General features: G+C 28.6%; 1 protein-coding gene across 3 annotated transcripts; it reads right to left on the bottom strand.

Annotated features, from left to right (window-relative positions):
* Positions 1-524: 524 nt before the first annotated feature.
* On the bottom strand, positions 525-9,453 carry LOC123295311 (transcriptional repressor CTCF-like). Of its 3 annotated transcripts, none has more exons than XM_044876607.1 (6): positions 9,376-9,453; positions 8,330-8,516; positions 7,941-8,167; positions 5,476-7,009; positions 4,360-4,475; positions 525-731 (listed from the first exon to the last, which is right to left on the bottom strand). In XM_044876607.1, exons 2-6 carry the CDS (start codon positions 8,469-8,471, stop codon positions 618-620), a joined length of 2,133 nt encoding a protein of 710 aa, XP_044732542.1. In that variant the 5' UTR covers positions 8,472-8,516; positions 9,376-9,453; the 3' UTR covers positions 525-617. The 3 variants fall into 3 exon arrangements, with proteins under 3 accessions (XP_044732542.1, XP_044732545.1, XP_044732543.1); XM_044876610.1 differs by having other exon boundaries at positions 5,482-7,009; XM_044876608.1 differs by lacking the exon at positions 9,376-9,453 and adding an exon at positions 9,047-9,124.
* Positions 9,454-19,210: the final 9,757 nt, after the last annotated feature.

Genomic DNA, 19,210 nt, shown 5'->3' with positions numbered 1-19,210 from the left:
TCCCTGTATGGAAACATTATAATCATATAACGTGAATTGATTCCAAGACTAGAGATTAACTAAAAAAAGTAAACAAAAACCTGGATCCCCCTCTTCCATATAAAGTATGATAATTTAGCTGTCGTTACGTTTTGTACAATGATAAGCATATACTTTTTAAACATATTTACGGTCAAATTCAATAAAAATATTAAAGAATTTTTTTTATAAAATGACCCAAAAAATCACTCCTATTTTTAAAAACATCCTATAAAACACAAATCCTTAAAAATGTGCTCACTAGATATATAGAAAATATATGATATTTAAAAAATATAACGTGGAAGTTTTCCTACTATATTTTTAAATTATCGATACAACCATTAAATTCGGGTTGTCTGACAACGTATCGTCATCAATCTATTGCATGCATATAGACTGATGAAAAAGAAAAGAGAAAATAAATTTAAAAAATGCTCCCATTAATTTTCCATACAAAAATTGAATATTTGGAATGAAAAAATAATAAATCGTCGAAAATCATTAAAAAAAAAAAAGAAACAATTGTGTGTTGGTTTTACTTTCTTTTACATTTATAAATAATTTGAATATTTCTTCTAATTAGTGGTAAATACGAATTATGTTTCTTCTTCTTCTTCTTCATCGTCATCAACTTCCATAGAACCTAAAATTGATATTTTGTTTTTGTCTTCGTCTATGTCATCGTCTTCATCTTGTTCATTTTCTTCTTCCTGTAAAAATAATTTTGAAATTTATCAATATTATACCTTCCATGTTTTTTTCAGGAATTATTTCAAGCTTTTTCTGGATATTTTACGAATCAACATACGAATTATGGTCAAAAAATTATAGGATTTATTTATCAAAACGATTTCTTCTTTAGTATTTTTAGTTTTCTTTAGCTAAAAATACGTCAGGCTTATTTTTCAAGACAGAGAAAACACAGTGTTACTTGACATGGTAGGAATTCTAACGATGTCTCATATATCCAAATCTTTTCAGGTATTTTGAGCTGAAATTTTTCCAATCAATAAATTATGCAACTCATAAAATTCATGTATTTATGTAAACTATTTATTAATTTGGATAATTTAAACTATTATATTTATTCATTTTAATTTAATAACAATTAATTAATATATTTCAGGGACAATAAAGTTTATCTTATATTGCGTAGTCAGTAATTACGAATAAGTGATCAAATTTTTCGAAATCACTGTGATAAAAAAAATAAGCGCTGCTCTAATGTAAGGGAGGCAACATAGCCACTCGTATATTCCATACTTAATATATATTTTTTAACTTCAATACTTTTGCTTGAAAGTAAAATTTTTCAAAAAAACAATTTTCTGGAAAGTTTGAGCATCCGTTGCCTACGTGACACCCTATAGAAAAAGGAAAATACTAAAAAAGCTGTTGTCATACGCTTATTCATTTCAATCATTAGATGACTCATTTATCTAATATTTATAATCTTGTGTTCTAAAGATCGTATTTTTTATGCATTAACAAAATTTCCCAATGTCGATAGTTGATTCTAAATCCATTTCTAAGAATAATTTACAATACGCTTATCCATTTCTAAGAATAATGTATTATACATATATCTTAAGTAAATCCTGGTTTATTAAAAACTAGGGGCCAGATCGGCTTCGCACGGTAGTAGACACCATCAAGTATGCATCCGGTCTACTCTCATGTAGGCACAAGGCCTTTAGAATTTTATACTATAATATTATAGACAATGTTTTAGGGTTCCGTACTCGAAGAGTAACCAAAGGGCACCCTATCACTAGGACTCTGCTGTCCACCGGCTCGCCTGTCATGTTATTATTTATACAATTTACGAAATTTTAATTGCTTGTACTATAAAATCTTTCCAGAAAAAATTATTAATTACAATGGTGAAAACCGTTTCAAATCCGTTGCGCGGCTTAGAAGGAGTTAGCGGATAAACAGGCGGACGCGGATAGCGAATTTCTATTATACTATGTATAGATTATATTATTTATTAAATATTAATACTTATAATCTTTAGCACGATCTTGATTACCCATCAAAATAAAAATCTATCAAGCATGAAATATATTCACTCATTGTTATTGAATGCAATTAATAAATGTTGAAGCAATTAATAGATGAAATACCCGAGCAGAACCGGATATAGCAACAAGGATTCGAATAGTAGGCGAGGATTTACTCAGCGCAATTGGAGCAACTGATCCTTACAAAAAATGAGGAAGCCAATCGCTTTTAGTTAATAGCAAATAATTTTCAGTTTTCAGCCATAATTTGGGTAAAAATAATTTTCAAGAGTAATCATGAACCCCAAAATAATATCCATTTTACGATGGACCGGATATAGTGAGATATCGACTAATCGGGCAATATGCTGGAGCAATTTCTTCAATAGGTACATATCAACTTGTGGCTCAATCGCAAAATTAGCCAGATTTTAGTGCCTATAAAAAATTGACTGGTTAAATAAATTTAAAAAAAAAAAGATATTGTGCCACATTTGTTATTTGGTTGTAATAAAAGCTTACGAGCAATATTTTCTTTTGCAAATACGTCTGCTTTATTTGATGATTTTTGCACGACCCGACGCTGCTATTGTGTCGGGATTACTTCTTTAAACTGTAGTGTACCTTAGGACATGATAACCTAGAATTACTCGTAGTATAAATAAAAAATACTTTTCCAAGTTATGCGATACCTCATTAAACATAAGTGTTGACATTTATATTGAACGAAATTTTTGTACTATTTACTCAATTATTCGCCTAAAATATTTGACAATTTAAATAAGTACATTTCAAGGATTTCCAGTTATGTTTTTACTTTTACGGCAGAGTACATCGACCATATATCATAAAATATATTTATTTTGGCAATTAACCTTGTGATAAATTGTTTACAATAGAGTGTAATAACATGTACTCTTTAAACTTTTTTTTTTTTATAGAAAGAAGGGTTACATCAATCTCATTTAATATTAATTTAAATTTAGTGAAGAGATATTAAAGATAGAAAGAAAGATTAAACATGGATTTAATTGAGGTATTTCGATTTATTATTCTTTGAACATTTTCGCTGTTCCTATATAATTTATCATGTCTTCCTATGCTATTTTAGAAATTCATACACGTTAAATTTGATTTATGCATTTCATAGAATTTCAAGTAATATCTTAAAAACTATACCTTAAATGGTCAAATGATCGTATTTTTTGGATAGTAATTACCCTTAATATTGATTTTTACCCAAATTGAAAACAAAATTTTTGTTAATTTTTCAGTTTTACTTCCAGTCTTTGGCGATTTAATCCATAATTTTAAAAACTGCAAAAGTTCAAAAATAATTTTATCTCGATTTTTGAATTTGCCTAGAGTAATTAAAACTCAGTCAAGAAAATCCAATTCATTATATTGTCTTATTACAAGATAAGACAATAATTTTCTAAGATATAGCCCAAAATCGTTTTGAAAAGTTCGCTCTTTGAATGGGATTTTGGAAGATTATGTGTTTTTAAGAGTAATTTTGGCCTTATAAATACAAAAGTTTATTTGAAGATAGGTAGTCCATTTTCTGTGGTATTATTCGAAATCCCATGTAACGTATCAGATTTTAGTGTTTTTTATTTTTTCTTTACCCTAAACATTCTAAAAAGAAGAAAAAACAACAGTTCTGATTTTTTTTATCTGTGTAAAGCAATAAAAACAAAAAATAAATTCATTTTGTTGTTGGTTAGTTTTCAATTCCATAGATTTCCCTATTTCCCTGATTTTTCCAGTTTGTGACTGATTAAAAAATCTGGACTGTTTAACATGGGGTGAGAAATTCTAAAAGCAGTCAGTCTTTAAATGCTCCGAGACAATAAATACGTATCATTGGAGAAGTTGGACACAATTCAATTTGACCTAAACAACAATTTGTTATGTTGATGTTCTTTTAAGGAATCTCACAAAAAGACTAGAGCCATAAATAATTGAAAATACACAGCAACAATGGAATAACAGATGCGGAACTTATAAGCCAACCGCAAAATAGTTTTAACTAACCCTCCCCTCTCCCAAATAATCGGAAAATGTATTCTAATGAACAATTCGTCAATCATTTGAAAATATCCAATGATATATTTTTAGTAGCAATCTAAAAAAATCAAATCTTGAGTCATCGTTTAGTGATTTTTGACTTGGCGTTAATATGAAACAAGTAAGCAAAAGATATGCAAAAAATCGGTCTTAACTAACTTAAATTTAACTATCACGCTTAACAATTTCATGTTTGAAAATATTCTACATTTTTTAATAAACACTCGGATAAAAAAACCAAATAAGCAGAGGATAAAACACTTACATCAAATCCAAAACAGTTTTCCATGTCTTTTTCAGTGCTGAATTTCTTATCCTCTTCATGTTCTTCTTTTTCAACTTTTTGATTTTGTAATGCTGCCAAAACGTCTTCATTTATATCTGGAATAAAATTATTCGTTAGTAGATAATTAAATACACAAAGAATAGTTATAAATCAAAACAACGATGAAAATTGCAAACCAAATTACAGTATAAGCATATAATTAATAATTTTGAATAGTTTGTGGGTATAAGAAAAACTTAATAAACGAAAGTCGGGTCCCTAATTTCACAAAGTTTTTAATTTTTTTTTTTTTTTTTGTTGTGATATACATTGACTTTTGGTAAAAACGGTAGGTAATAATTATCTTAGGTAATAGCATGAAAGAAAAACTATGTGTTTTTGCTTTAAGCACCCCTCTTAAAGCGTTCGCATTACGACCGCTTTAAGAGGTCGTAATGCGGCTAACTCAAGGGGTAGGGTACACCATTAAGTTTTCGATTTTCACTAAGGAGCCCAAAATCTTTTATTTTAGCTTTCCTATACTCAAAATTATTCTTTATGGAGGGCTAATTTAAAGTCATAAATCAAATAAACATTTACGAACCAGCAAACTGACTAAAATTGCTATTTTGGTGCTACTCGTTACTTTTATTTTCCATTAAATAATATGTTTAGAATTAAATAAGCAGAAAAAAATTTTTCAAACTACAGTTTGTAATCAACACTGTAAAAAAGTTTGTGGATCCACGGTAATCCGACAAACTTTTTGGAAGGTGGTGTCGAACACTCGAATTTGTCTATTTCTCATTTTCTAATTTTAGCCACGAAGAATTCATGTATTCATAATAAATCTGCATTATAATTACCGTTATATTTATGTCGGATTACAAGGGGTGCCGGATAAGACAGGGACCGGATTTCCGTATTTGTAAAACAAATTGGATAAACACAATTTATTACTTGTATATTATTTCTTCTGGTTTTAGAATATAATAAGAAGCACTTTAATCTTGCACATCTCTAACGTGTGAAAAAACAGTTTAGAGTAGCAAGCAACTTTTAAAACAGAAATTTACATTTTTACAATTTTCGTACAAAATATTCAAGCGTACATACACTCACCGTCATCAGGTAAAATTTGACCAGCTTCCAGTAAAGTTCCATCATTTTCACCACCCTCTTCATCTTCAGCAAATTGAATAACTTCTAATACAACGTACTGTTGTCCGTCTGCACCTTCAACAGCGGATACTTCAACATCTGTATCATCTTCATCCATATCACTATCAAGACCAGGCATAACTTCCACTTGTTGACCATCAATAATTTGTATTTTCTTTTGTCGTCCTAATTTCAAAGCTAATTGTTTCTCCTGTAAACTTGATTCAGGATCATGTACAGCCATATGTCTAATTAAATTTCCTTTATGTCTAAATGCTCGTCCACATTCCGGACACTCATGAGTTTTTTCTCTAGGTGCTGGTGGCACATAATTGGGATTATGATACAAATTCTGATGTCGTTTTAATAATTGTTTTTGTCTAAACGACTGCCCACATTGATCACATTGATAAGGCTTCTGATCGGTATGTATTAACATATGTGATTCCAAATGTCGGGCCGATATTGAGGCATACGGACACAAGTCACATTTAAAACATTTTTCACCTTCATGAGTTTTATTATGTAATTTATAGCTGTAACGATCGGGGAATGATTTTCCACATCGTTTACATTTTAACGGACGATCCGAAGTATGTAATTTTTGCACATGTATACGTAAATCAGTTTTTCGTCCACATGTTGTTGGACATAGTTCACAAGGGAATACTGGACGATTAGCAACATTATGTATTAACTTATGTGCTTTTAACGAATTCGATTGTGTGAACCTAGCTGCACAGATATCACACTCATATGGTTTTTCACCCGTATGTATCCGTAAATGACGTTTTAATTTGAATGTATCAGGACTAGCGTATGTGCAATGCGGACATTGATACGGTCTTTCTCCCGTATGACATCGAATGTGACGTTTTAATTTACTTAATTCAACTGATGCGTAATTACATTCTCGACATTTATGTGGTTTTTCATGAGTGTGTCGATAGCGTACGTGTCGCACAAGTTCACCAGACGTTGTAAAAGCAGATTCACAATATTTACAACGATGTGGTTTTGTTCCAGTATGTGTATTTACATGATTTTGTAATGATGCAATTGTTTTAAAACCACGTTCGCAGACACTACATTTGTGAGGCCGCTCTTCTGAGTGGCTTTTCATGTGACGTGATAATAAATAGCGTTTAGGGCTCGTGTAATTACAATAATTACACATATGTGCTTGTGTCACTGTTTGTGATTTTCTTGGTGTGACAAATTTAATAATTTTTGATTTGTCATCTTCAGCATCTGAATCCACCATTCCACCTTCTTCGTTTTCGTCGAAATCATAAACGTTTATATTTGATTGGTCCCCATCTGTTTCACTGTTGTTTATTTTGTTTTCTTCATCGTCTTGTTGTTGTACAATTAACACATAGCTTACTTCACCTGGCGTATTTTCGGATGGTACTATTGTTACTGTTTGAAATGCATCACCAGTGTTGATTAACATTTGATTTGCTTCTGATTCGTTAATAATTGTTGTCTGGAAAAGAAAGTTGGGTTTTAAATCTAAAGTGTTTTAAATCTAAGTTAAAACATAAGCGAATGGTGATATTGTTTCATGTTTTTTTTTTCCGCAAATATAATATTCAAATACTTTTGCAGGAGGAGGATATATTTAGATTATTTGTGTCTATCCTGCTCATGAAAATACAGCATTGGGTTAAGTTTTATTGTCAATTTTTTAGTTATGTAGCTTAATATGCATGCTTAATTTAGATATGTAGATTAATATGCACTAAAAAGTAAAAAAAATAACGAAAATATAATGTACCTAAAATTATTGTAATTTTTGAAGTCGGTGTCAGCCAAGTTAATGTAGCAAACTGTTCTGTCAGAGTTGTTTCCTTGGCTGACACCGACTCCAAAAATAACAATAATTGTAACTACATTATATTTTCGTTAGTTTTTTACTTTTTAGTGCATATTAATTTGTTTTGGAAAAGTTTTTCTTTGGAAGTCGGTTTTCTTTTTGTCAAAAGTTTTTTTATTTAGTAAACCAAGTAGTTGCATACTTGCACTGTTAATTTTATGTTAATTGATTTTTTCCTTGTTTAAAAATTTTTACTAGATTTAGATAGTTATCAAAAAATATCGTTTAATATTACTCCTCGTACTTTTTGTTTAATTTTATCATTTCTAACATAATTATTTAATAAATTTGGATGTCTTAATCGAGTCAATTTATTTAACAAGGTGATCATTTCAATTCGTTATCAAAATCCCACAGAATTCATTTTAAGGTATTCGCATTATAAACAATAAATTTAGTAATACAAAGGACGTAAATATCAAAATGTAAGGTCCTAACAAACCCGAATAATATTTCTCTCGTATATTGTATCATAAACTTAAAAATCCTGAATTCAAGAAATTAATGATGAATTAAATTAAATCGAATTAACTTTTCTTACCCCTTCTTCTTCATCATCCTCTTCTCGTTGTATTAAAAATTCAGCTGTTTCAGTTTCTTCATTATCCGAAGGAGCTTTCTCTCCTTCTTCTGTAGCTTCTTCACCATTTTCTGATCCTCGTATTTCCAAAACTGGTGGATCACTAGATTTTGCTTGGTAATAATAATGTCCAGCTTGATCCACAAAATATGTACCTTCGTCATCATCTCCATCCTCCTTTTCGACTTCTAATTAACAACGAAAATTTATCATCGTTTATAACAATTCAAAACAATTATTAATGAATATAGTTTAGTTAAAAATAAATCCACAGGATGTGTGGACCTCTACAGACAATTAGTTGACATAAATTTTCATAAAAATTTGTTTTTCAAATGTAAAATGATCACCTGTTAATTGTGTGATAGTTGTTCCATCTGTACTTTGAATCTCTTTATTAAAAGTATCCAAATATGATTGAATTTCAGTTACATTTTCTGCATTTTCATTATCCAATCCTTCAATTTTAATTGGATCAAATTCGGTGGCCATTATTTTATCGCGTTTACCGCGTTTATTTCTTCTTAATTATTATTTCTGTAAGTATAAATATAAAAATAATTTCTTCGATTCACTACAAGCATTTCATTGCATTAGACACTAACATTCAATAATTTTTCAGTTGACGTATAATCTACATAAAATTGGAAAATGTTCATAATTGGAATAAATGTTTCGTTATAATAGTAATAAATTCGCAAACATTGAAGTATTTTTCTACACCATTTCTCATTGTATGTCAGCTTTTAACAGCTTAATGCATATTTAAATAAAGTATATATTTTCACTTAATACAAAATTATTCATAGCCCACTAATAAAAATGACAAAAAAAGAACACAACTTATTAAATGCATTATGACCTTGAGAAAAGCGATGTACAAAAATTGTAAAATTTAAAAAGATGTGTATGTGAAAAAAATAAAATTCAGAAAAAAACATAAAACAAGCAAAATACATGAAGCATTTTTAAAAACGCGGTACTGTAGCTATCAACGAATAAATGTGTACACGAAGACATTACTGGTACCGTACATGTCACAATAGTTATCATTAATGACTCCATACCTACGCCATTTGCAAACACTTGACATTTTCTTTTTTCCTGCAATTTGCATGAAATTTTTTAACCAAATTTGAAAGCAAAGCATTTTCCAAAATATTTATAAAGCTTTCATGCATCAAAATACAGACAGGGGGCACATATAATATTATAAAATTCTGAAATTGAGCACAGTCGGCGCTGTCATCAATATGGACGACTCCTGAGACATGAAGCAACAGACTCAACATCGAATTACATTAAAATTGAGTTAGTACTTAATTAAAATTATGCTTAATTGTGTTTTATTTTCTAATAAACGTTAATTATTAATAAAAAACAAGAATTTTCTTACCTGTAACTCCAGAATGCTCCTGATGAGGGCGTTTTTTCATTAGTAATGGCGACTATATTGGTAAATCAGAGATGGCGAGGCCAGCGTTCGTGTTCACTGGCGACTCTATTATCGCGCGCAACTTTTTGCGCAGCTTTTATTTTGAATCGGGTCAATTCATAGACTTCTACTCTTATTTTGCAAATAATTATAATCATTTTAAACTAATTGAAAATTTAATGCATTTTAAGCTTTATACATAGCTGATAAAGTATTTTTTATGATAATAGTTTCCACTAATTTTCCCATAAAACATTTATTTTTGAGTGAAAATTAAGCAAACATAAATATTTTTTACTTTATAGCGCGCTTTTTTAAAATTCCATAGAATAATATAAAAACTTCCATATTCTATACCGTTAAAATTTAAAAGTATGATTTTTGTAAATATTTATAATTACAGTACTTTATGTAAAGTTAAAAATTACTAGAACGAATGGAATGCTTTAATTTTTATTAGTAATTGAAATTATATATTCATAACTTAATTTCGAAAATTTCTTCATATGGTAAGTATTCAATTACGTATTTAAACAAAAACGTCTGAGTCCTAAGAATCAGTTTTAAAACAAATATTTATCATAATTAAAAAAGGTAAAGTTTGTTAATTGAGCTTCTTTTAGTTAATATAAAAATAAACTTTTCTATACTATTGTAATCATAGCATACCGGATGTTCGGAATAAAGTGCAAAAATTTTATTTAGAATTCATCAATGTATCTATTATATTCTATAAAAGTTTTTGAAATTAAGTCACAGGAAGGTGAGAATGGGTAAAATTTTTTAATGAATACACTTATTCATGAACAAATACACCCCCGGTATAAAACTGTTAAAATATAATTTATAAAAGCAAATTTTTAACTCTCCCTAAAAAAGGTGGTTTGATGGCTTTATTATTTTGAAACTCCCCTGTGCGTGCGTATGACATTTTAACTACATCAAAAAATTCGATGATAAGTGTTAAAAAAATTTTTACATTTTGAGACTTCCAAAAATACCATTGCTATGTAAATTGATCCCGGACGTAAAGACCTAAATCATTCAAATTTCAATTATAAGCTCAGTTAGTATGTGAGCTTTCAAGTTCAAATAAAAGCGAGGATCAAACAAGAAATTATTCGAAATTTCTCGTAAATATCTCGATTTTAATACCTACTTTAACCTTTTAATAAATATATGCCAACTTTCAGGAATATCTTATTTTTTCTCAAAAAAGACTTCAATAATTTTTTTTTAACAGAAACACATTTGAAGCGTAAAATAAATTATCTTTATTTTTTCGATTACAAGATTCGAAGTTATCACAATGTATTAAGTTTTAAAAAAAATGTACATAAAAAAAGGAACTTTAATTTTTATTTTCAAGATTTTTATATATATATATATTTTCTGAAACATCCTGTAACTGTTTGTTGTAATTTGCAATAATAAAAAATTGCAGATTTATAATAAATTCGAAGTTCATATTACAAACATTATCATCGTAATTGAAGATGTTTGTAAGTGATAAAGAAAACCATAACGTAATAAAAATTATTATTTTTGTTTTCGATTACCATTTTGTTACAAAAACAAAAGATGCTGAGTAAACATAAAAATGGTACAAGAAGAGATCATTCTTAAGTTGATTTGACTTAAAGGGAATGAAGCTAGTAAAGTAGCGAATCAAATTGCAATATAAGTATTTAAGTAAAAGCCGAACATAACCGAATCATTGATACGAACATACAATTCGTAACAGTAAACTAAAACCACTGTTTTGTTATTGCTGAGAGACTTGGTTGTTGCTTTTTTGTTAATTCATATTAGACATTCCATGTGTAATGTGGTAGCATTTTAAGTGCGCGTGAAGGCACGGTTGCCCTAAACGCCTCAAGCAACAGGTGCTGTCATTTAAAAAACAGTTTAATTAAATCTCACCAAAATATTAAGTGTGTGTTCATTTTTTAAATATCCAATCGCGCCTATTATCGAAAATTTGTGTGATAACAATATTATATTATTTTCAATTTGTGTTATTTTGTGCAAAAGTTCTTTAGTTCATTTGTTAAGATGTTGTGAGTTTCTTACCTCAATAAGCCAAGACAGGATATCGTTTAAGTATATTATTTATATTATAAAAAAAAAGTTGTATTGAACTGAATTATTAACAATTTAACTAGTTTTCTTGATTTACAGTACCTATAAGTGCTTTGTTTTTCTAAGAGTTTTTAAAGTGTTTGTTTTTATTAGTGGATTAAGTGCGTTTTTTGTTTTAACAATGTTTAATGTTTTATTATTTATTATTTTATAATATCTTATTATTGACATGGCTGAATCAACAATTATATTTAAGACAGTTATTGTCTTAATAATATTACTCGACGTTACTTATTCGTCAGTGACTTTAGGTCCACCAGGTCATAATTTTAAAGAAGATATCAGTATCGAAGAAAGAGGTAAAAATAATTATTTATCTAATATTATTTTTTATTGATAAAAAAAAAGAAACAAGTCGTTTTAGCAAATTGACGCAGATTACTTTACTTGTTTTTAAGGTGTGCAATATAAATACATGTATATAATAAATATATGAAATAGGTCTTGTGTGTCCACCCACGACTTTTTATATTCTTGTTGTATTAAGTCGCTAGGTCGTAAGAAGTGTATGAACCCTCTTCTTTTTCTCTTCTTAGCAGTCACATTGACTGGCTTTGGCTCTCTTGTTGTTGCTTCTTTTATAATATTTAAAACATCTTTTATATACATATTTTTGCTTTATGTGAAAAAATTTTTATATTTCTTTTATATTAAAATATCTGATTCACGCCACACAACTTCCATATAGAGATTTATATTACCATACTTAAAGGGAGCAGTTTAATGAATAGTTTGTTATTTTTAAACATCGAAAACGTGAGAATATTGCCATGCCTAAATAATTACAAAAACGTAATTCTGGGAAAATCTTAAAAACCTACGATTAGTAATAATTCATTTAATAATCTTCGATTTTAGTAGACCATATGATAGCAGGACTTCATTTTGTGGAGTATATGACGACGAGTTTGGCAAATAATGTCACCAAATAATTCCATATGAATGTGTTTCATAAATGGTAACATTTTCAGGTCAAATCTCACGGATCTTGATAGGGAATGAACCCTTTATTAGTTTTCACTAAATGACAAACTCCTGTGTGGTAATGTGTAGGTACTAGTGATGTGACCAATATTCGCGTTCGCGAACTTCTAATATTCAAAATTTTATACAAGGTGTCTCATGACTCGATGTACATAGCTTAAGAAGGCGTTCTTTGGATAATTTTAAGTGGAAACTGTCTTTTATACTTTGGTCCAAAACGCAATAGTTAAGGAGTTATTGACACTATTGAATTTAACCAAAAAAGCAAAGACATTGTTGAGTAAAGTAGTTTAATAACTAAAGTAAAGTTAATTACTAGTTATACTATTAAAAGGATTATTTTCGACCATGTTAAGAATAGCTTATTCGTCGCAAAACGCCGCTGATATTCCTTCACTGACGCTCTTGTATTTCCGTCACAATATCCGTAAATCAAGTGAACTACGGTATATTCTTGATTTGTCAACTTAGCCATAATATTAATCTTAAAATTATAACTTAAAAAATATCTTAAAAATGTGACCCATCTTTCTGTATGGCTGTGCAAATTTTTAAATCGATATTCCTATAAATGACGAAAGTGTTAGGGTATCTCTTACTCAAATTTTGCATTTTCCGTACGTAGATTTTACTTTATACTATATTTTGTTGGTAGATTTTGCACTTGAGAAAATGAACATATAGGTAATTAAAAATGTATAATTTAAAACGTTTTACTGTGTAATCTGTATATGGAAGTAAAAACCTGATTTTATTGGAGCTCAATAAATAAAATATTTCATATAGTTATAGATCCCAATATACAGGGTGGTTCAGTAAAAAGATTTCATTTAAAATCATGACAGAAACAGTTAGCTGTTTAATAGACAATTCTCTAGAATCTTTTTGCCAAGTCTCATCACTTGGAGTTGTACACATACGATACAGCGGGCGTCACACACAGTACAGTCCCTCTTTGTTTTATACATCAGAATGGCTTTCAAACGGTATAGTTTTTCAGTAAAAAAAGACAACATCGTAACTCTTATTTTGAATCTTATAAATTTTATTTAAAGCCTTAATAGCTTTATTTTGTACCTTATTAACTACTTTATCGGTTTTAGCAACATACACATACTTCGATATTTAAATAAAATTATATGTTTCGATTATAATGACCAAATTTTTTGGTCCTTACAGTTTCGTTATAACCAATTTTGACTGTACTAATGTTTTTGGAAAAATATTGAAAATGTTGAGTCATTTTTTATTTTGTAATAATTTTCCGAACAATATCACAGGGGTACCATAAAAAAGTAACATTTTATTTAGGTTGACATTCTGTATACATAAGTATAATATTATTATTTTTATTATTTATCTTAATTGTTTTAAATATAATTTTAATAAAGATAAGAAGTATGGGAAATAATTTAAGATTTAAATATGGAAATGTCTTTTAATTTTGTTGAGAGTTTAATGCACTTTTTATTTTTTTGATGGTGATTTTTTTCCTAGCAAAGAAAAATTTTCTCACAATAAATTACGTATAGATAACGTATAGACCAACCTACACTTATCGGAAGTCATTTGAATTATAAATAAGATACAAAATTAATTCAATAAGATTCGATAATCGAACCATTCCAAGTTCTTGAATTTGAATAATTAGTAATTAATATTTATGTGTTTCTATTAAAAACATTATAACTATATATATCGTAAACATTTCATTATTTCCCAGGCGTTTCAAAAAAATATAAATTAATTTCCAATAACTTAAAAAACTGATTCCGGTCAAATAAGCCGTGTTATATGCTTTCGAAACACTACGGGCGGTTTTCGTTCAAATCACCAAAAACTTACGAACACCTTATTAGCCTTATTTTCTTTCAAAAAAGACTACAAAGGCTTTCATAATGATTCAAATATCTCAATAAAATGATTTGCTGGCGTAGATAGACCTTTACATAATTATTTTGTGTCAAGTAATAGTTAATGTAACTTCTTTTTTGCAAGAATTTTGCGTGGGTAATTTCTTGATTTCATATTAACACTGTTGTTTGATCTAAAGTTGTTTAATGATAGTCTACGGTAATAAATGTGCTTTAATATTTTTATGATAATTGAGTTTTTAGTTTTTAATCTGTATTGTAGTATTAATCGATAAACAGGATTTGTTTATAAATTTTAATATATTTGGCGACGTAAATTTAATATTTATCTTGTTTTATCAGGTTTGTTCGAAAAGATGACATAACTCTGAATATGGCAGTAACAGAGAAATTGGGATATCTGAATAAGGAATATTCATGTATTTTTGTTATATTTTTAATTCATTGTTTACACCGTTATTACATAGTAAAAAATATAAATACTGTTTAAAAATGCGTTAATTAAATGTAAAAAAAAAAAAAACATTTAAAATACATAATAATTTTGAGATGCTTAAACGCAGTCTTTTGGCGCTCTCTGTTGATGACGTATTAATATGTGACCTGTCAATTGGTGACAGTTCAATGTATTATTTACACTTTATAAAAATGAATTTACAACACAGAATTTACACTCGTTATTTCTAATTTTTCTAATAAAAAGTCGTAGAATATAATATAACTCAATGTAATACCATACACAATATAAGTAATCAACACCATATAGTATATCAACGAATTTGACAAGCCAATACTATAACGTTATGCCCGTTTTAAAATTTGAATTTCCGTTTTAGAAATTTTGAATTTCTCTCACTGAATTTGTACTTTTATTAATTAATTTTAAGTAATTAAAGATATCAATTGCTAAAATAATGATTTAGTTGAATTGTCCAGCCAATAAAGTTACAGAAAAAAAAAATATTTGAACCAAATTTAAACATGAATATTCCCTGTTGGGCAGTGGCGGATTTAGAGATTTGCCGCCCGTAGGCTATTCAAGTTTTGCCGCCTCTAAATTTTGATATCTTAGTTCACAATCATATCAATTATCTATCAATAAAATTTATGATTTGTGCTCCATTATCCTCATTACATCAACTTTTCCCGTATGGTTAGTATCATCGAGAACTATGGTACCGTGTTAGATCCTTGATTATTTTTACAGCAAAGAATTATCAAAAAACAATATTTTATGCAAAAAATATCTCAAACATGTACCAATTTTAAAGTAAGTTAAGGTATGTGTTAAAACTATACAATACTTATGTAATAGGAATAAAGCTTACACAAAAAATCTAGATTTGGCGAACGTTGATAAATATTTATTATTACACTTACAGTTACAAAACAACACAATTGCATGCCTTAGGCGCGAAGCGCGTAGGTATGCTCGACTCTTGCCTAAAAATCTAAATCCGATGTTTTCTCACATTAAACCGTGTCTAACAAATACGATGTACATGTATATTATTTAAAAAGCAACTTATCAAAAAGAAAAATAATCGCTGAGCTCATAAAAATTATTTGTATTTTCTAAAAAAGTTGGCTTTGTGAAAAAGTTAACAAATGTAAACATTCAATTTAAATAATTCGTGTACGACATAAGCGCTTAAGGCATGATCATTTGGATTTTCCAAACTTTTTCTTACTACAAATAAAATAATTAACTAATAAAATGTATCCATTTTCTAATCCGCAAATTGTCTAACTTCATATTTAGTAGAGGGAATTTTTTTATTGTCATGTTGCAATCGTTCAAATATCAGTTATTCGATTGATTTAAACAAAAAGACTATACTTATTCTGAATCTCTATAAGATTCGAACTAGTTTTTTATTTAATAAAAATTAGTCAGTATTTTTTACGCATAAAGAAATAACTTTCTGGAATAGAATTTGACAATTTGCAAACTTGCTGCAGCAATCATGATTAGACCATCGATATTGTATCAAGATTGAATTGTGTAAGGAGATCTCATAATTATTAGGTACACGGAGAAAAAATTATAGTAATTATCAGTGAAGAAAATATGTAAAAATAACTAAATTTCGACTATAATATGGAATCGCTATTGCGATATTCTAAAAATTCATGATCATTACATTATAATCAAAAGCGTTTAGCAATTGTTTATGCAGAGATTTTGAGATATTTATTATTTAGCACTGTATATAGGACTATATTTCGGTTTTTGTTGAATATTTTAATTCCTCTATAATTTTTGAAATTCGTATTTTGTGTGTGTATTAAAATTTTTTCTAAATTTTGTCAATCGAAATAAAAAATTTATGAACTAAATTTGCCGCCCCTTAAAATTTGCCGCCCTAGGCTCCAGCCTACTCAGCCTGCTGGTAAATCCGCCACTGCTGTTGGGATAAATAATAAAGTTTCTCCAAAAAAAGATATTTTGTCCAAAAACTATACGAACATGATCGAACTGATATTAATAATTATAGATCAATAAAAAAATAAATTTTATTGATTTTTTATGTGTCATACATTTTATAAATAATAATTAACTAATTAACCCTTACTTGGTAAAATAAATTAGTTTTTATTAAACAGATGCGTTATAAGTATAACAGTCACAGTATTTGAATGAGTAAGTATTTTAAAGACGACACATTCAATCTGTAAATCAAAAAAATTATATTTAAAGGAATCTGAAAATGTTATTGGGATGTAGTTTTCAATCAAATTGCTTAAATAAAATTTTTATACCATGTATATTGTGTATATGTAATATGCTAGGTATACTAAGTTAAGTTCCAAGCTTGTAACGATTAAAAATATTGATGCTATGAACAAAATTTTGGTATAGGTGTTTTTAAAATCATCTAATTATAGTTCATTTTCGGTTGTCTGTCTGTCAACACGATAACTCAAAAAGAAAAAAGATATCAAGATGAAATTTTTACAGCGTACTCAGGACGTAAAAAGTGAGGTTGAGTTCGTAAATGAGCAACATAAGTCAATTGGGTCTTGGGTCCGTAGGATCCATCTTGTAAACCGTTAGAGATAGAACAAAAGTTTAAATGTAAAAAATGTTCCTTATAAAAAAATGTTGTTTGAAACATTTTTTCGTAAACATCACTGTTTACCTGTGAGGGCGAAAATTAGGCGTAAATTGTATAGTATGTGTTATATGGGAATATCAGTTATGTATGTGTGACATGTATGTATGTGTAATGTGATAGATTAATCAACAATGTCTATGCATGGTATTTCAACAGTTAACTCAGTCAATTGTTTGTTTTCACTTGTTGGAGTTAATTTTAATTTCATTAAAATTGAATATTATAATTGATTTTTTGTTTCTTCTTTTTGAAGTTGATTAAAATGGTATAAAATTGATCTGGAAGGTTCTTAAAATGCATTTAATGAAAAGTATAAAATATTAAAATCAATTAAATAAATTATGAGTAGTAGAGTATGAACATTTATTAATAATAATATATAATATAACATCTTTAAATTCAAAGAAGAACGCAATCTAGTTTCAACAAGATTTATTATCAATTAAAATAAATTCCATAAGGACACATTCATTATAAATAAAATATTTACAATTAACATTAACATATTATGTATATTTAACAGCATTTATTTGGGTACTAACTTTATTACTCTTTTATTTATAATTATAGCTGATCATTTTTATGTTTTAAGTTATTTTTAATTACTAATCATTCCACCTCCTAAAATTTTTTTAATAGAAGAGAAGGTATAAAATTAAGAACCTTTGCTCCTGAAAAATGCCCAAAAAAATAATTTTTAAAACAATTTTAAGAGTAAGTAATAATGGTATTAACAAGTGAAAACAAACCATTGACCGAGTTAATTGTTGAAATACCATGTATTGACAGTGTTGATGATCCAATAGTTTGTTTTTTACGACACGTAAATAAAGAAAGATATCTACTCTTATAAAGCCACACACATATAACTGATATTCCCATATAATACATACAGACAACCGAAAAAGGACTAATTAGGTGATTTCATGAACACTTTTTGTTGGTAGCATCAATATTTTCACGCTTTACAAACTTGGGACTAAACTTAATATATTTCAAATACATGGTATAAAAAGAGGGTTACCTCAAATAGATTTCTAGGCGTCCTAATCTGTCACTCGAAGGCGAGACTTCTTCGGGTAAGAGATAATATTTTAAGCAAATTTAGTTATAGGATTCTGTCGAATACAAGCGTCGCACAGAAAGCGTAGCACAGTTTTTCCGCTGAGATTGTTCATAGGGTTGATGGGTCCAAGGTCTTAGACCCAAACATTCTATACCAGATTTGGGAAGGTTTCTGTAGGTGCAAATAACATGTATGAAGGTTTCATCACCCTTTATACAGATATTACAAGTGGGTTCATTAAAGATCTCCAAGCCATGAAGAAATTAGTTCAATCGACAGTGAGTTTCAACCGAGCACAATCGAATGGCCTATGGTGGTTATGCACAGCTTGGACTATCTGATGCCTTTCGCAAAGTGCTAATATTCATGATGGGATTATCGTAGCCACTCCTTGATTTGGTAAATTACGGAGAATCTTGCTATAGGAATGACAGACTCAGCTGAAAAGGTCATTTGAGACGACGTCTCTACTGTCAATAAATCCGCTGCTTTTAAGATTGATAAAAGCTTGTTTCTGTTTATTAAAACAGAAAAAGTACAGTAATGCAGAGGTTTCACTGTATAACATAATACAATTGTAAGTGATTTTAAATACAATTATATGCATATAT

This window comes from Chrysoperla carnea, chromosome 3 (assembly GCF_905475395.1).
Source record: "Chrysoperla carnea chromosome 3, inChrCarn1.1, whole genome shotgun sequence".
In the NCBI taxonomy this organism is placed as follows: domain Eukaryota; kingdom Metazoa; phylum Arthropoda; class Insecta; order Neuroptera; family Chrysopidae; genus Chrysoperla; species Chrysoperla carnea.
This window is presented reverse-complemented; position numbering and strand designations above follow the sequence as displayed.

Coding starts and splice junctions, on each gene's coding strand:
- LOC123295311 (XM_044876607.1), bottom strand. CDS start 8,471: ATGGCCACCGAATTTGATCCAATTAAAATTGAAGGATTGGATAATGAA. Junction 4,476..5,475: donor TTTACCTGATGACGGTGAGT/GTATGTACGCTT, acceptor ATTTTATTCCAG/ATATAAATGAAGACGTTTTG. Junction 732..4,359: donor AAAACTGTTTTGGATTTGAT/GTAAGTGTTTTA, acceptor TTATTTTTACAG/GAAGAAGAAAATGAACAAGA.